Source organism: Haemorhous mexicanus, chromosome 1 (assembly GCF_027477595.1).
Source record: "Haemorhous mexicanus isolate bHaeMex1 chromosome 1, bHaeMex1.pri, whole genome shotgun sequence".
NCBI lineage: Eukaryota > Metazoa > Chordata > Aves > Passeriformes > Fringillidae > Haemorhous > Haemorhous mexicanus.
The window spans coordinates 102,268,553-102,286,366 of NC_082341.1; the positions used below are offsets into that span (position 1 = coordinate 102,268,553).

At 36.6% G+C, this 17,814-nt stretch overlaps 1 protein-coding gene across 1 annotated transcript in view; it reads left to right on the top strand.

Annotated features, from left to right (window-relative positions):
* Window positions 1-9,656: 9,656 nt before the first annotated feature.
* The window catches only part of CD226 (CD226 molecule), a 30,182-nt gene continuing 22,024 nt past the window's right edge, over window positions 9,657-17,814 (top strand). The window contains 3 exon segments of the mRNA XM_059843272.1: window positions 9,657-9,725; window positions 9,727-9,896; window positions 10,789-10,850. Coding sequence (XP_059699255.1) covers window positions 9,657-9,725; window positions 9,727-9,896; window positions 10,789-10,850 — 301 coding nt within the window.

The following is a 17,814-nucleotide window of genomic DNA, read 5'->3' on the forward strand; positions in this document are numbered from 1 at the left end:
CACTACCTTTAAAAAAATCTTTCACTTTAACAAAAAATAACAAAAAATCCACTAAAAGTGGAAAGATGAAATTGTACAAAAAGAAATATCTGCAATTTTTCCACTCTGAGTGTTTCAAAATCACAGAATCTTTTAGGCTGGAGAATACCTCCAAATCATCAAGTCCAACCTCTGACCCATCACCACCCCGTCAATTAGACCATGGCAAGTAAGTGCCACGTCCAGCCAGTTCTTGAACACTTCCTGAGATGGTGACTCCACCACTTCCCTGGGCAGTCTGCTCCAATGCTTAACAAGCTTTTCCATGAAGAAATTCTTCCTGATATCCAACCTGAACCTTCCGTGGTGCAGTTTGAGGCTATGTCCTCTCATCCTACCTCTTGTTGCCTGGGAGTAGGGGCTGACCGGCTGACACCCAACCTGGCTACATCCTCCTTTCAGACAGTTGTAGGGAGTGATAAGGTGTCCCCTGAGCCTCCTTTTCTCCAGGCTAAAGACCCCCAGCTCCCTCAGCTGCTCCTTGTTTGGCTTAGTCTCTAGAGGTCCTGTGTGTTGTATTTAAACTGACAGGGGCTTTGCACGTGATTTCAACTAAGGGGAGTTCAATTCAACCATCAAAATAAGAATATAATACATTTGACAGATGGCAGCATCAATATGTTAGGATGGTTATGTTGGGATAGTTGATAAGCATTTTTTGAGAAGATATGCTGCTTCACAGGCATTTTATGATTCCTATGGATTGTAGATGTAATTTAAAAAAAATCTGTCGCAGGTCAGTGCCTCTTGTTATGAGCATACCAATGAAACAAAAGATCTATGCAGTCCCAGTAATTCAATTTAAAAGTAAAATCTGCCTAAAATAACTTATGATGATTTTTCAGGGGTGCTCTGAGGCCCTATAGATGTAATTAAACTTTCAGCTTCTTAGAAATCGGTGAACAAAATTACAGGCTAAATTTTGGAAAAATCAAGAAAAATCTCTGATATTCCTGCTCAAACTGAAGACACTAATTGAGACTATGACTCACCACAGCTTTATGTCAGTATAAATATCACTGATTTCTTTAGAACTACATTAGCATAAAACAGATGTAATATGTTGCAGTGGATAAGGCAGGAGTTTATGGCACAATTATGCTACTTCTACTAAAACAAATGATTGCAGCAGATATTCCTTGGCTCCGTTTATTCACAGTTGACTGTGATACCTTTCTTGTAAAAGCTCTACTGTTTTGTTTGGCTTTGTCTAAACAAATGAAGTTCTGCAAAGCAACAACATGCATAATATCTGTTCTGAATTTTAGTAGGAAATGGAATTTTTCTTGAGGAATGTTATTTAGCAGTGCTTTGGGGATGGAAAGGTAAAGAAAAGCCCAAACTAAAGCCAAAAATATCCATTTTAATTCATTGCAATAGAACAGAATTTTTATTTCTTCTTTAGATTTTGGTTCTTTTTTTCATTTCATTGCATATGTAAAGATTTGGTAGGATATAGTTGTTTTTACATGCTTTCTGTATAATTCTTAAACCCTTTCCAAGGTTTACACTGGGCAGCATTTGGTTCATGATTCATTCAAAAGTTTCCTAGCAAATGTTTTTTGTTTTCTGTTTTCAATACCTCGAAGCAGGACAGTTTTAAGAGAAGAGTTCACTTGTTTGTTCTGAAGAATGCCTTTTTTAAGGGGCATTTAGTGGCTGGCTTTGTACCTCTTCCAACATTTAAAGTCAGTCCAAGATCAAAAAGTGGAAAAGAAGGAAGCGGCCACACATTCTGCCAGGGCATTTGTCTGGAAACCAGGATATTTGTGTTTGGCATTTGGTGTTTGGGGAGGTCTTATCTGCTTTCATTTTCTCTTTGTGTTCGTGTTTGTGTGTGTAGAGGGGAGATTTTAGATAGCATTGTCAGCCTGAGTTGATCTTGTAGGGGAGATGGGCACTATCAGAAAATGATTAACTGTCACTTTGCTGTTTACCAAGCTTTTTCCCAGTAAAGGTCCACAAAAAAGGCTTAAGAAAATGCAGATGCATGAGATAACTTTGCTAGAAAGGTACTTGTCAGGTCCTGGATGCATCACCATAAAAGGGTTAAGGATGCCATATAAGAAAGATGCATTGTGTGCTCTCTTAAACTTTCTGGCTCGATTTTGAAGGCCATTTAAAAACTCATAAGCTTCTTTGCCTTATAAAAGTTGGAGGTCTTGGAGAAATTTCTGAGCTGACAACATCCTATAATTAAGGATAGCCTCAACCTTCAGTGAACTGCCTCTGCAGGAAGTTTTCACATTCAGGCTGTGTTTGAGGGCATTGTTTAGGAAACAGCTCTGTCAGCCTTTGCCAGAAAGAGAAAAAAAATCCAGCAATGTTCACTTCCTTAAGCAGACCTTTAACAGGCTTTTTTAGCAGCATGATGGACATAGAAAGAAGAGTTGAACTAGGAAAAGAATAATTTAGGGAAAATAATAGATGTATGAGGATGGTTGTCCTCTGAAACAGAAAGTTCCATTTCCTGTACCAAAACCAGATTTTTGTGAGAACTTTGAAGCCTTTTTGCTTTGATTTTTCTTTCATTAAAATTAAACTTTCATGTCTCTGCAAAAACATCACTTTTTGCAAACTAATAAAATGAGAGATTTCAGCAGGAATACAAAAATTCAAATGAAAGAAATAAACAGTCAACTATGCAGAATTAGTACATTAAATACTTTGAGACCCAAATGTACTTTACTTTCTTTTAGGTTTTTTCATGTTTTTCAAAGGTTTTCTTTCACATTATTACTGGATAGAAATTCTTAAGCTACTTGTCAACAGATTTTGAATAAAAATCCAGTACTATCTTCCTATTACAAAAATAGAAGAGTTCATAAAATGTTTTTAAGGAAATTTCTGCTACCTTATTGACCTAATCAGTAGCAAACATTTACAGCCAAGATCACTGAAGAGAAAAGACTTAGATTGAAGAAAAAAGTGTTGTGATAATTTTTAACAATAAGAAGTCATGTAAATAAAAATATAAACAAAATAAATTAGGTGAATATTTTATTTGGTTGGTTTGTTGGGGTTTTTCTCTCTTTTCTAAGTAGATCAACTTGGTTTTTTTAATTGTCTTCACAAGTATCTTCACTTTTCCCTCTTGTTTTTCACTTTTGTTTTATATAAATGCAGAGGAATAAGCTGAATGGCTGCATTAGGGGTTTCCCCTTCATACTCAGACACATGAACTTCCCTCAAGTTTGACAAGTCCTCACAGGCACACACTCCAGCCATGAACACATCAAAAGAATGTTACTTACACATTGAATTTGAAAGTTTCACAAACTTTCTTTTCTCCTACCAACACACCTTTCATTCAAGAATTGGTCGCAGTAGTGCTTCATGGTGTTCAAAGTTGCTCAGCTGTGGTGCTTCTTGCTCTGCTCAAATCAGACGTTTGTACCATTGGTACATCTCAGCACTAGCCATCTGTCACTAAATGTATCTTTTACAGGTTCAGATGTACACCCATTACACATGTATAATCTCCCTGGAAAAGCTGTGAAAATGCTCTTCTCTTAGTGCCCTCTAACCTTGACATCACGGTGTCATAGCTTGACCTCTTCCCAGAGCTCATCCCCACACAAGCACTTGCTCGCTCCGCAGCCAGTGGGATCAGAGAGAGAATTGGAAGGGTAGAAAAGCCAGAAAACTCATGGACTGAGAGTAGAGAGTTTAATAGGAAAAGCAGCAGATGCGTATGTGAGCAAAGGAAATCAAGGGGTCCATTCCCCACTTCCCATAGCAGGCATGTTCAGCCATCTCCAGGTGCATTGGGTCTGGCTGAGATGGAGGCAGTTTTTCCATAGCAGCACTCCCAGTGCTCTGAGGGAGGCTGATGCATCATCACCCACCAAACCACCCCCTCTGGGCAGATCTCTGGGGATACCTGGAGCTGTAAGCTACCAGCTGGGACAGGAACTAGAGATGACCTAAAGGTGCTGCTACTGTCTGAGTGCTCCCTCATACCTAGGGGGAGGTGCACTGGTGAGCATTTGCACGTGAACTGCTCGCCTCTCCTGTACACTTTTGCTATTAATATTGTTACTGCCACTGTTTGTTCTCTTATCTCCTTGCTGGTTCCAGTTAAATGTTCTTAGCTCAACCCACGATCTTTACCTCTTGTGCCTCCAACTCTCCTCTCCAGCCCAATGCAGGGGAGGGGGGGATGAGAACACTAAATTGGAGAATACATTCCTGAACACTAATTTAGTGCTCAGGAATACATTCCTGAACCACAACACTGACACATTGAGGTATTCAGTGTTATGTTAGGATGAATAGCCAAAAATGTAAGTAATTTTCCAGTTCCAAAAATGCAGAAGATTCGACATTTATTTAAGATTCCTGAATTCATATCCTTTTGCAAATGTTGGGGTTTTATTTTTTGGTTGAAGCATATTATCATAAAACTATGATTTATGTAACATTACCTCTTGCAGGCCGGTATGTTTAGGAATAAAAAAATTACTGAGAAGTTGAGCAGGTAGATTCTATTTTCTTTATTTTCTACATTTGGAAAAGTCTTTAAGATTCAATTTTCTCCCTCTCTGAATCACCGTTATCAAGATATCCCCAAAATGTGACCATATTTAATTTACAAATATTTTCTTTCTCTTTGTAGGAATGTTAAATGTCAATTTAACTTCTCCTTTGAGGTGAAGGAATACATATTGAGGAATCCTATCCCTAGTGTTACTGAATAAGGCATGCCTATAGATTAATCCTGTTTGGGGTGTTTGCTTGTTCAATTACATTAGATGCAGAATAGGAAAAGGCAAATTGAATTATGATGCCTTTATCCATCTGTGCCATTCAGCCATCCCATAAAGGAACAGAGAATGGTGCATGGAAAAAGATTTTTCTTGACAGTGGACCCTCATCCATAGAGAAAAAGGGACGTCTCTTGTCACTGAATTTTTGCTCTGGATTAGTTAACCTGGCTTCTGCAGGGTCAGAGCTAAACTACAGGGGTGCTCACAGCAGGTGTGAAATTGCTAAATCCTCCCTCCTCCCAGCCCACTCGCTTCATTACCTTCACTGAAAAGTCATTGCAACTAAAGAGCCTTTTTGTCCTGGCCTTTTTCCAGTTGGTCATATTTGCTGGTAAAGAAATGGTGGCTGGGGGGGTTTGTTCCCCTTCTGGGTGTCTCCACTGCACTGCCACACTCAAGGCCTTTCATTCTGGTGGTAACAGCCTTCTGCAAGAATATTCACCACTCTTCCTGCATTATTGCTACAGGCCTATCTGTTAAATCTTAAATACTAATGAATCATTAAAAAGGGTATTAACATATTTGCTGGCCCTATATGTGTGTCTTATTCTTCACAGTTTTAGAGCAATTTCTATTAAAAACCTCATTACAGAGATTATTGTGACATGCTTTGAAACAGCAGCATTCATTACATATTATCTGTGTATTGGAATTTGGGAAATTAATGCACCAGGAAATGAAATGACTCACCCAGGGTCTCTGAAGATGTATGTTCAACTCATGATTAAAATCCAAGCTGTAGATCTGCATTGTGCTTGCTGCACAATCTTTTTTGCTGTTTCTCTTTTTTACTTCAAACCATATCAGTTTTACATTTAGCTGGAAAATTCCACTGTGCTGCTTTTGTTGTCAAAGGATAACTGGCATTTAGCCAATTACTTTAGTTAAATGTGGCTTGTTTGTGAGCATTCCTTCCCTCTACTTGGGAGTTCAAAGCATGGAGAGAAAATGGGATAACTGGGACAGAACAGCCAGGCTGTGGGGAAGGGTGGGCAGAGAAAGGGAGAGGCAGAGACCAAAGAACTGCTCAGGTGATGGATTGACTGTGAGATGTGCTGCTGCTGCTGCTGCTGCTGCTGCTGTTGTGAGTCTTGTATCCACAAATGGTCAGTGTGACACAGATTTTCCAGCTTTTCAGTTTTGAGTGGGGTAGGGAGAAAAGAGGGTTAGAGGTAAGAGGGGAATGAAGAGAGGCTGTGAGGCAGCTGCACATTGGGTTTTTCCTTACATTACCTGCCCTGGTGTGTCCAGTGCCCCGGTGGGTAGTGTGGAGGTGGCAGATATTTATTTTCACAGGCTACATCTTCTGTACAAATATGATATTTTATGTGTCTGCTTCCAAATTGTGTGAGTGGAATCAACTCTCACAGTGCCTGCAGCTTTCTAATTTGTGTCTTGCAGGCATGTTGCCCTTGTCTCTCCAGGGGACTTATGCTGATGTCCAGAGGGACTTCAATTGCAGCCTTTAGGGGGGAGACCCAGCAATGCCCTGGTTCAGGGTATTTCTCTAGCAGGTATGATGAGGGATCCTGTCCTTGGGGGCAGCTGCCTGAGAATTCTCGACATTTGTAGTAATTTTGTCTGTTGTAGAGCAAACAAATCTCCTTAGACATCAACATATCATCAATACTTAGTCATCATAAGGAGTTAGAAATTTATTTCTTAACTTCTGTCTTCCTTTCAATGCCAGATGGAGAGAAATGAACAAGAAATTCAGAGCAATAAAATTGCAATTTTCTGTATAGACAGATAAGTGAAGAATAATTTTCATTTAAGGGAATATGTCTTCATTTTGGAGATGTCCTGAATATATCTTAGCTTTGGTTTGAGAAAACAGATGTGTGGAAAAAATTCATCTGTAATAATAATCGTAAAGAAATTAACAGATGCTTATATTTTTCATTCCACTTTAGGTTTTGTGGAACACCACTCATCTGTAAACTACTATATGCACATGTATTATTGCATAAAGAATAATATTTCAGGTTAGAGATGCACTTTCTTTTTTTTTTTTTTTTTGCCTCTTCTGCAACTGCAGTGTGAGAACTGCTAGCCAGAAGGTTGAAGATTTAAATGTGGGATCCATACAGTTCCAATGTAGCAGATTTAAAGGCTGTAATGCCACAGAGCATCCAGGAATCTGACCAATTTGACTCATAAAACCTTTCAAATACAAAATTGGCAGTACAGTATCTGAAGCTTCCCATTTCCTGCTTTTCTTATCAGTAATGCTTCTGTGTTTCCTGAGACAAGCTAAATGTAAGTTAATCTTTTCATCTGTTTGAAAAGATAACTTTGTCATGCAAATAAACGAGGCTCAGTCTCCAGTTCAATTCTCTGCCATTTAGATTTTTATGCTGAGCATCAGAGGGACTATTGACTATCTAGTTGTACCTTGTGAATCCAGATTTTGGATTGTCCATGGCAATTTCAATTGCTCAATTAAAATGTAAGTAACTAATACCCTTAGGAAATAGGAAGCTGCTTAGAAAATTGTGTCCTGTCGTAAGACTTTCTTAATCCTCAAAGCCTGCACTTTAGTGAAGTTCCAGTACTTGAGGAAATTCCCAAAATATTGAAGTAACTGCAATAAAAACAAAACACATATAAAGAAACAAAGTCAATAAAACAATTTGGAAAACTAAGCTCAGGCTTTTAACAAAATATTTAGCATAAAATATTTCTCTGTATTCTAAGAATTTTTTAAATTTGTAACGTATCTGGTGAATCTGTGAGTGTGGTGAGGCACAGGAGTAGTTCTTCCTGAAAAATTGTGGATGTCCCATCCCTGTAAAGATTCAAAGACAGGTTGGATGGGGCTCTGAGCAACATGGTCTAGTGGAAGGTATCCCTGCCCATGGCAAGTGGGTCAGAACCAGATGTTCTTTAAGGTCCCTTCCAGACCAAACCATTGTATGACTCTGTGATTCTATGATTCTATGAATTCAAAGTATACCACTTCCTCATAAAACAAAATCCCAGTCCCGTTTAGAGGAATACAGTATCTGCAATTTCACAATTTCGCTTACCTACAACAGTGAACATGATTTCCCACAGAGGGAAAAATAGAAAATCACTTGCAATAGCAAATAAAATCACAAGGAAAAAAAAGGAAAAAAAATTCAAGATTTATTGACATCTCACACTGAAACTCAGATTTCTTCTTCCCCGCAGAGTTGCTCTAAGTAAGAAGAAAATTTTAAAAATATTTGAAATTTCTGTGAAAATTGTTGCAGATACCAGGAATACAAGAATCATGTCAGCTTAAGAGATACAAGCTTTTTCTAAATTTTGACAAAAAGACACATTACTAATCATATATTTATAGAAATATATTAGCTTTAATTTCTGAAAGTAAGTGAATTCAGGAAGTACAGCTTTTTGAGTTAAAAAGTTGTATAGATGATGATGAATTTCCTTATTCATCATTTGGTGGATTCTGTTTGTTGGTAAGGTGAAGTAGAAATAAGTGTAACTGTAACAATGTGGAATTACAGTGGCAAAATGGAGTCATTGGAAAAATTGAAAATGGGCGAATCATTTAGGTTGGAAAAGAACTGTATGTTGTATCATCCTAAAAGATGCCTAGTTTTGTACAGATAAATATATGCACATTCTGATTTCCAGTCAGATTGCTGCATTGTGGAAGGTGTTTGGAGCAGCTGTGATGATGAGTCCTTCTCTAGCTTGTGCAGGCTATTATTCACCTGAAATATTAACTTCTGTTGTTAGCTTTTGTTCAAATTACACTTATTTGTTCATTAGAGAATTTTAATGGGTTGATTCAAGCTTACTTTTGACTTCAAATTAGTCATATTGTTCCAATTTCAAGCAGCTCCATAAAAATGTAGTTTGCCAAAGTGCAAAAATACTTGCAGTTGTCCCAGGAAAAATCCATTAAAAATGTAAGAGTGAGGCTTGTTTTGACAAATTTCAACATGAGTCATGAATACTCAGGATTCTTACACCTTTGAACATGAATTTTCAAGCTGCATAATTTTGATCCCAAAATAATACCTCATGACATATTATCACAAATAAATCCTCTGACCTTAAGATGTTACTTTTTATAACCAGTCACCAATTTATGACCTATAGAAACTGTCTTATCTTCTCTTTAGATTATTTTAATCCCTGAATAATAGATAAATGTTGAACTGTGGTGTCTGAAAAAAACAGTCCATTCTGGATACATAGCATGGAAAATTTCTGTTTTCTTCTGGTCATAAACCCTGAAGATCCCTGGTTCATCAGTTATTACAGCATCCACGCATCTTGCAATAGATTCATTGGTAATGAAAACTTTATTCTGAGATTGATTTTGCTGGGAATTCAGACAATTTCTGATGCAATTGCACTGAGGCCTCCAACTTGGTGTCTCTCAGAATGTGAAAGTGAAAAGCACATGGTGTTTTTCAGATTCCAAAAGTGAAAATATCCTGTTAGGGGGGTACTAGATATGCAGAGACTGAATCAAATCATGTCACACTGTAGTCACTGATTCCATGTTCTTTGAAAGGGACTACACAGTTCTTTTTATTATTGGCCTGCGGCTTTGTGGAAGTAAGGTTGCTTTCTTATTCCTAGTTAGCATTTTTTGGTTTTTTATCATATCACAACAGATATAATCAAAATTCACTAGTGGGGCTTGGACAAATTTTAACAGTTCAATGACATTCAAAAATTAAAAGCAATAATAACTTGTAGGTTTTGGGGTTTTTTTCAGCAACTTTTTTTTTGCAGTGCTTTGCTTGTAGTGCCACCAAAGTTTTTTCTAGGTTTCTCTATGAATTTAATTTTCAGTTATGTTAATAGTGAAACTGAATTTCTGTGTGTGCTTTAGCCAACATGGAAGCATAGTTTGCAGATTCCTCTGCAAAGCTTACTGAGAAAGTGAAAATGCAGTGCATATATCCAAAAAAAAAAAAAAAAAGCTGTGATAATCCAGACATCCTGGATGAAACTTAATGTAACTCTTAGAGAAAATACAGCTGTCTTGAATCCAACCTATGGCATACATACCAAAGACAAATACAATAGAAGAATTTATTTTGAAAATAATGCTCTTCATCGAGAGCACTTTGGAAGGTGATGGTCTCCATTATAACCAACATTTTCTCCATTGTGACTGACCCAGATAGAATTTTGAGAAAAGTAATAGAAATTACTCAGGTCATCAAATATCTCTTTTTTAATTTCAGATATATGCAAGACAGAAATCTGTGCCAATTCAGGGAGCATCTGGTATTGCAGCTTTTTCTTTAAGAGAATTTTTTTTAAAAAACAGAAAAGGGAAGAAGAAGAGAAAAAGATTAAGCTATGCCCATGTACTTTCTGTGTAGCTGTCCATGTACTTTCCAAAAACCCTGTAATTACCTCACCACTCATCCCATTTGGTTTCCCTTTCAGTCCTATGACTAACAGGAGAAAGAACTCTTTTCTAGTAATTTTCCGTGCATGCCTAATCAACATGGGTCAACTGAAAACCAAAAACTTAGAAGAATCATTATGTACATATGACAGAAGAGCCTTCAAAAGATAAGCAGTTGGTCTTATTGTTTTGTTGATTTGTTAGTCACAATGTAGAAAAATTATACTCCTCTTTCCCATTGCCCCAAGTGAAAATAGATGCCATTCAACATTTGATTGCATTTCCCAGCTAGAAATAAAAGATCAAAAGGAAATTTCAGCTCCTAGCATTTGAAAGGCAGGCAAAACAGATATCTTTATTTGGTTCAATCCCACCTGACTTCTGGCAGTGCAAAGCCCTTATACACAATGGGTCCACTTTCTATATGATTCTGGAAGTTAGATGCAGTAGAGATGTGGAAGTTCTTGCAGTCTTTTTTCTGGCCAAGGCAGTGCTGATTCCAGCTGTTTGTTCCTGGATGTCTCTGCTAGAGTTAATCTGAAGTGATGCAAGAAACAAGGCAGTGACCTTCATGTGGAATGATTCTCTTCTGTCCAGCACCTCTATTAGGCATTCAACTTACAGATTTGAGTACCCTGTAAATCACATAAAAAGTGGATTGAATACCAGAGGTAAGTTTTTTTGAAATGATTCTGTAGGGTTCAGTATTCTCAGCATGTGGGATTTCTCTCAGTTGGAGCACACTAAAAATGAAACCTTAATCAACAGCTAACCCCTCATGTTTCAAGGATGTCTATTTAAACCAACTACGAAGGTAGACAATAATTTTGAATAGAAATTAATCCTTTTCCATTTAAAGAATCAAGATTTCTGAGAACAATCCTGTTCAGCTCCTGGTAGATATGTATAAACATGATCTGATCTGAGGAAAATGAAGTGTATTGCCAGTAAAGATAAATATTACAGCTTTAATCTACACTGCCAATTAAATATGTTATTAAAACCAGACTCTAGAGAATGTATTTATTTATGAAGTAGTCATAGCAGAACTGTTTTCAGTCAGACTTTATCTTACTTTACCAGCACCTTTGTCAGTGCCAAATATTTTAACTCCTGGACATGTTGCTGAGACTAAATAAACAGTAAAAATCACATCCATGTAGACAGTACTTTAGCTTGCTGCTGACACCAGGTACATAGTTCTTCTTGTCTTCCAAATTGTAAAATTAGCACGTTGATGTTCATCTTTACCGTGGTTTTTTTTCTGCACCAGGGTAAGACTATTGAGAAAGTTGAGTGTTAGTCTCATATTTTACTGTATATGAATCTTGTTCTAAGAGATTCACATAAAAAATCATTGGGGTCCTGGTATATTAAGTGCTTTTTAAGGTATCTTTTTTTCATGGAATAAAGAAATCTGGCCAACATACAAGAATGATCATTTTATAGGTAATGAAACTTTTTTTCCAATTACAGTGTGGGTTTTTTTTTTTTTTTTTTTTTTTGTTTGGATTTATAAGTTATTGATTCCCAGTAGACATTACTTTTCTAAAAGCGTTAATTTATCTACAGTCCCCAAGACAAATAAACAACTCACTGCAAAATCCATTTCTTCTTCTTCAGTTAATCAACAAAAATTTAATAGACTAATTTCTTTTTCTTGTGATTTGCACTAATTACTAATGCTCTGTAATTAGTGCATTTAGTTTTAAATATTGAGTGGCTCAGCTAAAGTTGTGAAGTGTGTGCCTGTAAAAGCATGCAACTCTGTGGACACATATATTCAAAATGAAAGTTAAGCTTGCTCTGTGAATAGGCACAGTGAAGTTAAGTAGGTATTATTAAGGTTTTTGTGTCAATCAAAACTGAAGCCTGGTTTATAATTTAAATCATGCCACCAAGGCACTGAAAATTGTTAGGATTTATTTATAATGACCTGTTACTGTTGGACACAGAGACATTCCTGCACCAACGTAAGCAGGTAACTATGCCATTGAGGAATCTGCAGTGCATACTTCAATGGAAGCTGACAGGAGACTATAGATGTAGAATATATGATTGGCTTTCAAAATTTCCATTGAAAGGAAATAGCAGAAATAAATGGAAATAATGCCATATGGCATTATGCTCATGATGGAGATTTCTTAACTAGAATAAATGTGAAATGTTCTTCACATGTCAATCATATCTGCTGGCATTTACATAAATTTGAATAAAGTATCTTGGGTTAACTTTTACTGTCTTGCAAAACAATGAATGTTTCTGCACTCAATCTGTTCCAGGTTGCTCTAATGCTTCATTCCTGGTAATCAACAGAAGTCATGAGTCTGATTCTGCTTTCCCATGTTCTTTGTATAGATTTTAAAAATTTGAATTCAAAGTGAGTAAATTTAGTGTGATTCTGATCTGCATAGTTTGAGTCCTTGAGTGCTGACCCTTAATGAGTAAAGATTTCAAAGAGTATCTAATGGTGACAGCAGTGCCACTAGATCTAGACACTCACATGGTAACAAAGCCCTGAGACTACAAGATCAAGATGTTCAAAAAGGTTGGGATTCATGGCTTGCTTTTCAAAACAAAAACAGAAAAAGAAGAAAGAAATCAGGTATTTGAAAAACATTAAGAATGTTTTTCTTGGTAACATTTTGGTAATATCTCTGTTTTCATTTAGAGTAAAGGTGTCTTTATAAAAAGAATGTCCATAGTTGTTGCACCCTTCCATGTGGGGTAAAGATGTATTGAATGAATAAGAGACCACAACAGATTTATAGTGTCTGAGGTGTCAAAAGGATACTGGAGAAACTCTGTTTAGGACTCTTCTTGTGGCTCAGTCTCTGGTCACAGAACAGCAATTCAGCCCATCATGGTCTGGGTGGGGTGAACACAGCTCTTTTTCAATCAAGGACAAAAGTGAGGGAAAAAAAGAAAAATGATGGCTGAACTGGCATAAGGACCTGAGATCCTAGGAGACACAGGAGACTATAACTCTCATTACAGAGATCTTCTCTTGGTATACTGTCCTCCTTGTTGGTAGATGGAAGACCCTAGAATTGTTGATAAATCACCCCTTATATAAAATTTTTTGATGCAATCATTCTAGTGATAGATTTTAAGTTTTTTTTACTAGATGTGGTCTTAACTTAGCACTGGAGATTTATCAGAATATATTATAAGAATCTTAGACATATATTATTCCTTTTGCTAATTTTGGCTGAAGGTTTCCTATGACATTTGTGAAATAGGTGAGAGACGCCTCTTGCAGTCTGCACAATATTATCCTTGCTTTCTTTATGCCCAGTGACTGAAGCAGTTACTGAAACAGACTGACAGAAAAGAAATAATATTCAGGATATTATATCAGAAACTTGACAGGTTCTGTAGCTACAGGATATTCTTACAAGTGGATGCAGTGCTGAAATCCTGCACCATAATTGCGAAGAACTTGAGAGTTCGTGCTGCCTCTTTTACACATGAATGTATGGGTAAAGAACACTCTAGTTATCCCACAGGAAGATACTTGCCAGCTGGGTGAATCTGAGGCTTCTTTTTTTTTCCTGTTTGCAGAGTGAGCATATATCCAACAGTTTTCAGAAGTGAATTGAAGGGACTTTTTTTTATCCTCAATGTTCCCACATTTTATGAGTCACAAATCCTCCACTAACCAGACAAAACACGTACTTTCAGAGAAAAATTCTTTACATATTTTCTAAGATACACTGATTATGTAAGAATAGTCAGTATCTTTATTCCACCATTCTTAATGAACAGTTTAAAAGTGATCTGCAGTTTCTTAGGTACAATGCTTAGGGATGTATGTCTGAAGACTGATTTCAAGTTCAGTACAAAATGTGAGGAGCAGAGATTGATGTCACTATTAATAGAAGAAGCATCACAATTGAAGATGTCACACAGGAATTGTGTGAAGAGATCATTGAAGAGATGTTAATTCATGCACTTGCTGACTGGAAGAAAAGGTATTTGAAGCTGCAGATGTTGAAACTTTAATTTTTTTTTAAATTTCAAATGGAAGAGAGCAGTGCACTGGGACAGTCCATTGGACAGGGCTGTATGGAGGTGCATCTTATACTTTTCATCCCAGGTGACCACTCAAACCACATTAAACAACAGTGACATTTCACCAGTTGCCAGCCATGTATCTAACAGCAGCAAAGCAGCAGCACGAATTCCTGCAATCTTTTGTTTTAAACTATTAACTTTTGCAAAGAAATGTATATGAGAAAAGATATGAAAAAATGTATGTCCGTAGTCTTTAGAACATCAAAAGGAAACATTGAATGACTTTAATTTACAAAAGTGTTGGAAGAAGTATTGGGAACATTCCTTTATTATTTATATGATGTGCATTGTCTTTTTCTGGTTTGTTTGGTATTTGATTACCTTACTCGAGGTATGGATACCTTTATTTACTTTATCCTCTTCCAGACCTGTCTTTAGTCCTTTTGTTCTTTTCTGCTCTGTTAAAGCCAACAGTACAAAAGTTACTCATCTGTGATGGCTTTTTTAAAAGTATGAATAAGGTATCAATTTACAGAAAAAGAGTTTAAGGAATTATTCTGGCCAGGAAATTCAGGTTTTGTCATGTCATCTACATATCTGCCTAAAAGTTCTTTGTTGTTTTTCAGCTGTACTTGACTCCAAGGAGCATTATAATGAGGGTGTATAAACAGAAAAGCTAAGAAGTCAACAGACAAATATTGGGTTAAAAATATGATTTCCATTAATATCTGTGCATCTAGAATTTAAGAATTCTCAAACCTGAAGTGTATTCCTGTCTTGTTCCCAATCTGGCAAAATAAATTAGTGATAATTTACATGCAAAATGTCTTCCAGGTCCAGGGCTCTGTTGAACTTGACAGGTGTATTTTAAGCTCCCTGTACAGACACTACACACAACTTTCTTCCTCTTGCAGTCTCATATCTGTGATGATACATTATGTACCATTACTGCTTGGTTAGACCTTTCTATTGTCATTGCCCATAATGATAATCTTTCCCTTTTCTGCCTTGCCCTTACTGAAAGCATGAAGATTTTCTTTGTCAGCTGCTGTTCAGTGCAATAATTTTCCCATTTCCAGACCACAGTATTGATGCCTCCTACACAACCACAAACTATCCTCTGACTCATGCTGCGTTGAGAAGTACTGGTAAGTTCATCTGGCTTCATGTGCTTCACACATCCTTCCAAAACCTCTTGGCCTTATTAATAGTTAGCTGTCTAGGCTGCATTGCTTCAAAATGCCGTAGGCCTTGAATTAAAAATTTTAAAGCTTTCATTGAAATGTAATTAGAATGTTGATTATTTCAAATTTAACAGAAGCAGAAATGTTTGAACAATTTGCTAAGACCTTTGTGATGCAGAACTCAATCAGCTAAAACTGGATCAGAAATCTTAAAATGGACGATGAGCAAATTTAACTTAAAATATAAAATATAATAAACATCATTAGAGTGATCATAAACTGATATTGATCTACTATGCACCATGCTTTTGCTACACATCTAGATAGAAATTTGAGTCTTTAGTAGTAAAAAATTATATGATATATAAACGAATTAAAAACTGGCCTTTATGGCAGAACAGTTGTTGGTTTATTTACATTAGAAACAAATGAAGTTATAATTACCTGGAATATTTTTGTCCTGTGTTTGTATATTTGCCTTTTCAGAACTGTTAATTTTAACAAGAATTTCTATATATTTGGAAAACTCTGTTTATTTTCTCAGGAATTTTATTTTGGTTAGGTGTTAAAATAGTGTTAGTTTGGCACTAAAATTTCCATGCTACGCTCTGAGCAGAATGGGAAAAAATTATTTAGATGTAGTGGCTTTTTTATCCACAGTGTGAATTATTCAAACTTGCATAATTCCTTGGGGTTTTTTGTTGGTTTTGGGTGACTGAGGGATGGGGTCTCCCTTTTATTTATTTTTTTCTCTGTTCTTTAATTGAGAATTATCAGGTTTGGGGTTTTGTTTTTCTTACTTTGTAGGTGAATTGTTGTTTCTGTCAATCAGTGACAACGGACCATTTTCTCAGGGGATATGTATTGCTAGGAACTCAGAATAAGAATGGAAGTTCATTAATAGAGTATTTAAATGCCAGATGTACCATGAAGTACTCCAAATTTTTAAATAGAGTGATCAACCTCTTCTGTGATAGCAGAGACTGAGCTTTTCTATTCTTGGCTAGTGTGATGATATCCATGCCACTCAGCACTTCTATATTAATGCTCTTCTGCCTGCCAAAGCAGCACGTTGCATAGCTTTTTTTCAAGTCCCTACTCACCTGAAATAACTTGCTTTCTATTTATCTCTGTCTCAATTTAGAATGTGATTCATAGGTCTACAGAGAAAAATTATCAGACTTTTAAAGCCCATGGAAGCAAGAACTAATCCTGAGGGACCTTCATTCTCTGGCTCTTAGATGCTGAGCTCCCCAGAGCCAGAATTATCTCTGTATCTTACACGGTGTCAGCCACGTTGTCAGCACCTAATTAGAAAGCAAGAAGATGGAGACAGGTGAAGATGCCTTTTTCACACTTCTGCTGTGATTATTGACCTGTTAAATGTTGCTTTTCTTACTTTTTATCTTTTATGATGAACTAAAGATTGGATGTCCCTTCACTATAAAACACAAAAAAGAAAGAAACTAAGCCAGCTCTGTTGGGAGTACAAGAGATAGCTCCTCTTCCTTTCTGAAGGAAAAGCTTAGATCAAAAGCAGTTATATTGCGGAAAACTCAGGCTGGAGGAGACTTTCCAAATTCATTTCATCCATCTCTGCCTTCTGAGGCAGGAGAAGCATATCCTTAATGTGTCTGAGAAATTCCAACATTGGAAATGTATGCACAAAACTCTTGTGAGATCATACTACAGCACAGGACCAGCCTTACAAGGAGATTTTTTCCCTTTATATCTAACCTAGATATCTCTTGGTTAATAATGACTTAATTGCTGTTCTCTGAAAAAAAAAAAAAAAAGAGAAAGAAAGTGTTGTGTTACCAGCCTTCATCCCTCATTTTTTTTCCCAGAGAAGTTGTGGATGTCGCATCTCTGGAAATGTTCAGTGCCGGGCTGGAAGGAGCTCTGAGCAAACTTGGTTCAGTGGAGCTTATCTCTGCCCACTGCAAGGGGGTTGGAATTAAAGCATTTTTAAGGTCCCTTCCTACCCAAGACATTTATGATTCTATGCTTCTGTGATACCTCTGCACTAAACAAGCAGTTCTTCCAATTTTTCTTCTCAGTTCATGATTCTAAATTTAATCAGTTCTTGTTCTCATCTGAATTTTCTCCCATTTGTGTAAAACCTTATTTCAATAAGATAAATAGTATGAAGTCATATTCCACCTAAGGTCTTACCACTTCTAAAGGCAGAAAAAAAATGCCTCTTTTGTCTTGTATGTTAGTCTCTGTTGACATACCTGAGAAAATTTCTCTTTTGGAAACAGACAATGTGATAACATTTTCAATATTTTTTGGCTAGCAGTCAGAGCATCCAGATCCTTTTATTCATCTCTGGGGAGGTTTCTTTACTTTTTTTTTTCCCTTTTCTTCTTTTTAATTCTCAACATTTCGAACATTCAGTTGTTACTAAGAATAATGATGCTATTAGGTACTC